Source organism: Etheostoma spectabile, chromosome 5 (assembly GCF_008692095.1).
Source record: "Etheostoma spectabile isolate EspeVRDwgs_2016 chromosome 5, UIUC_Espe_1.0, whole genome shotgun sequence".
Classification (NCBI taxonomy): Eukaryota; Metazoa; Chordata; class Actinopteri; order Perciformes; family Percidae; genus Etheostoma; species Etheostoma spectabile.
This window is the reverse complement of record NC_045737.1, coordinates 5,035,427-5,037,626: the sequence shown is the minus strand read 5'-3', so window position 1 is coordinate 5,037,626 and position 2,200 is coordinate 5,035,427. Positions and strand designations below refer to the sequence as shown.

Sequence of the window (2,200 nt, the reverse complement as noted above, 5' to 3'; positions counted from 1 at the left end):
AACTGCTACTGTATAAACAAAATGCGGTTAAGTGTTTGGAGAACAAATGTTATGGCACTTTTGTTCATATAGCAGAACATTTAAAATAAAATTGCACTGTATACACTACTTTTGAATTCATTATTACATTTTGCGTATAACAATGCGATTAATCGTGATTAATCAGGGAAATCATGCGGTTAATTGCAATTTAAAACTTTGAATCGTTGCCCAGCCCTAATACTTAGTAACAGGAATAGCAATTTCCAGCTGGGACAACATTAATATGGATAATATAGCTGACTATGTGGAGGATCATACCATGGAAATACTGTTATTTGTTATTTGTGCATACCTGTTTGCTCACTTGCGTAAATTTTTTTTTCTTGTCTCATAGCTTCTAAGCAAAAATGTTGTGGAATCAGTATTACATATTTGTAGTTTTTGGCAAGCAAATGGCAGTGTGGGTACATGAAGAACAACCCTGTGTGGGAACATGAAGAACCATCCAGTATTTATAAACCCTGTTCTTTGCTTTGGTGTCACCCACTAGCTCTATTTGTTCTTATGTTCATCAAAATGGGTGTCAGTGACGCAAAGCCCCTAACACTTTCCATCAGTATTACAGAAAGGAGGAAAATAAATCCTGGTTCAGTGCACGTTGCCAGTATAGACACTAGCAGACATGTACTGTAGGTGTGAGAGGGTGAATGCATGAATGAATGAACGAAGCATGTGGGTGAGTGCTGTTTTTACATTGTAAAACTGTACTTATAACAGAGACCGTGTGTCAACGGAGGAAAAAAATGAACCAGCATTCAACTTCGTGAACTGCTTTGCATCAATGACATTCTACATATATTCATTCACTTTGCAAAGACCTATTTGCAGTTATTTACTCATAATGAGAAATGACAGTCTGCCACTGATAACTACCCATTAGGGGGCAGGCAGTGTTGGAGCTTGATAAATGATTGCTGTGAAATACAGTATACCAAAGTGTTTTTTTTCTCTTCTGATCTAACAACAATCCCTCTTTGTCTCCGTCCCCTATTTATTTTTTTATATTGGTTGCCCTTTGTGTCAACCTGTCTTCTGTTTCCAGGGCATCAAGGTGCATGGGAGCGCCACTTTGTCGTCAAGGAGACAACTGAGTGAGTGTCTCTGTTCTGATATCACCTGACTGGACGTGACTGTGTCTTGTAGTGGTTTACCTTAATGTACCGTTCTAGAAGAGAGAACGGAGGGTCTTGGTACTGAGGCTTGATTAATCTACACGGATTTACAGGCTGATTAAACTCTCTGATCTGCAATTGTTTTACTTCACAAGTCAGCTAATGCAGTGCCTATTCCATTTGGTTTCAACAATCAGAATTTCTAAGTGTTGTAATAATGTGGTTTCATACACTTCATACACACAAGTTCAATCTTATTGAATGACTAGTATAATTGGAATGTACTCAACAAAGTCTTCCATGATAACAAATTTACAGTTTTGTCATGCCATTGACAAGCCTGACTAAATAACATTAGGTAGTGTCAAAGAATCCAGTGTTGGTTATGTGAAGTGAAATGATAGTGGGTGGGTTAAGGCCAGCCAGTTTCTGTATTAATCAATCCTGGTATGGAGAACCTCTGAGTTAAGAATGCCACCTGCACTCCTAAGTCCTGTAATGTAGAAAAGAATGCTGCCTTTTGCACCTCTCTTAATCAATCCTACCTGAAGTGATGGTGACCCTAAAGGATCTTGACATCAAGGCTGTGTCTCATTCCGCATACTTCACTGACCACTTACTGCCGTAGTGCCCACTTTCGATAGTTAGTATTGTCTCAAAAGGAACACATATGTTAAAACACTTACCGGACAGGGCAACGGTCGTCTCGGGTTGCCGCCTCTCAAATTCTGACGAAAATCTATCAAACTGACCTTTGTCAAATAAACCAGATTTTTTTGTAAACGAGATCGTAATCCGAACGAGCCGCCATGATGCTAGGTTTTGAAATTCCATCCTGACCCGTGTGACACGTTCGTCCAATCAGATGCTGGTCAACGTCCCTGGTCCCTCACCTTTCCGCCTTGTAGTCAAGCTGGCACCCATTTAGTGCCCATTGTTCCACACTGAACTTTTTGACCGTTTTTAAGAGGTCATCCGGGTACTTTTAGTGCACTGATGTTTCGCGTTATCTGCACTATATACTTAAAACTAAGTGTTTGAAGTGT

At 39.7% G+C, this 2,200-nt stretch overlaps 1 protein-coding gene across 5 annotated transcripts in view; it reads left to right on the top strand.

The window, feature by feature from the left end:
* The window catches only part of ccser1 (coiled-coil serine-rich protein 1), a 133,336-nt gene that overhangs the window by 83,466 nt on the left and 47,670 nt on the right, over positions 1–2,200 (top strand). For 2 of the 5 annotated variants that reach the window (XM_032515429.1, XM_032515430.1), the window contains exon 11: positions 1,085–1,133. The exons of the other annotated variants lie outside the window; for them this stretch is intronic. In XM_032515429.1, coding sequence (XP_032371320.1) covers positions 1,085–1,133 — 49 coding nt within the window. The remainder of the gene's footprint in view (positions 1–1,084; positions 1,134–2,200) is intronic. 5 annotated transcript variants of the gene reach the window in all.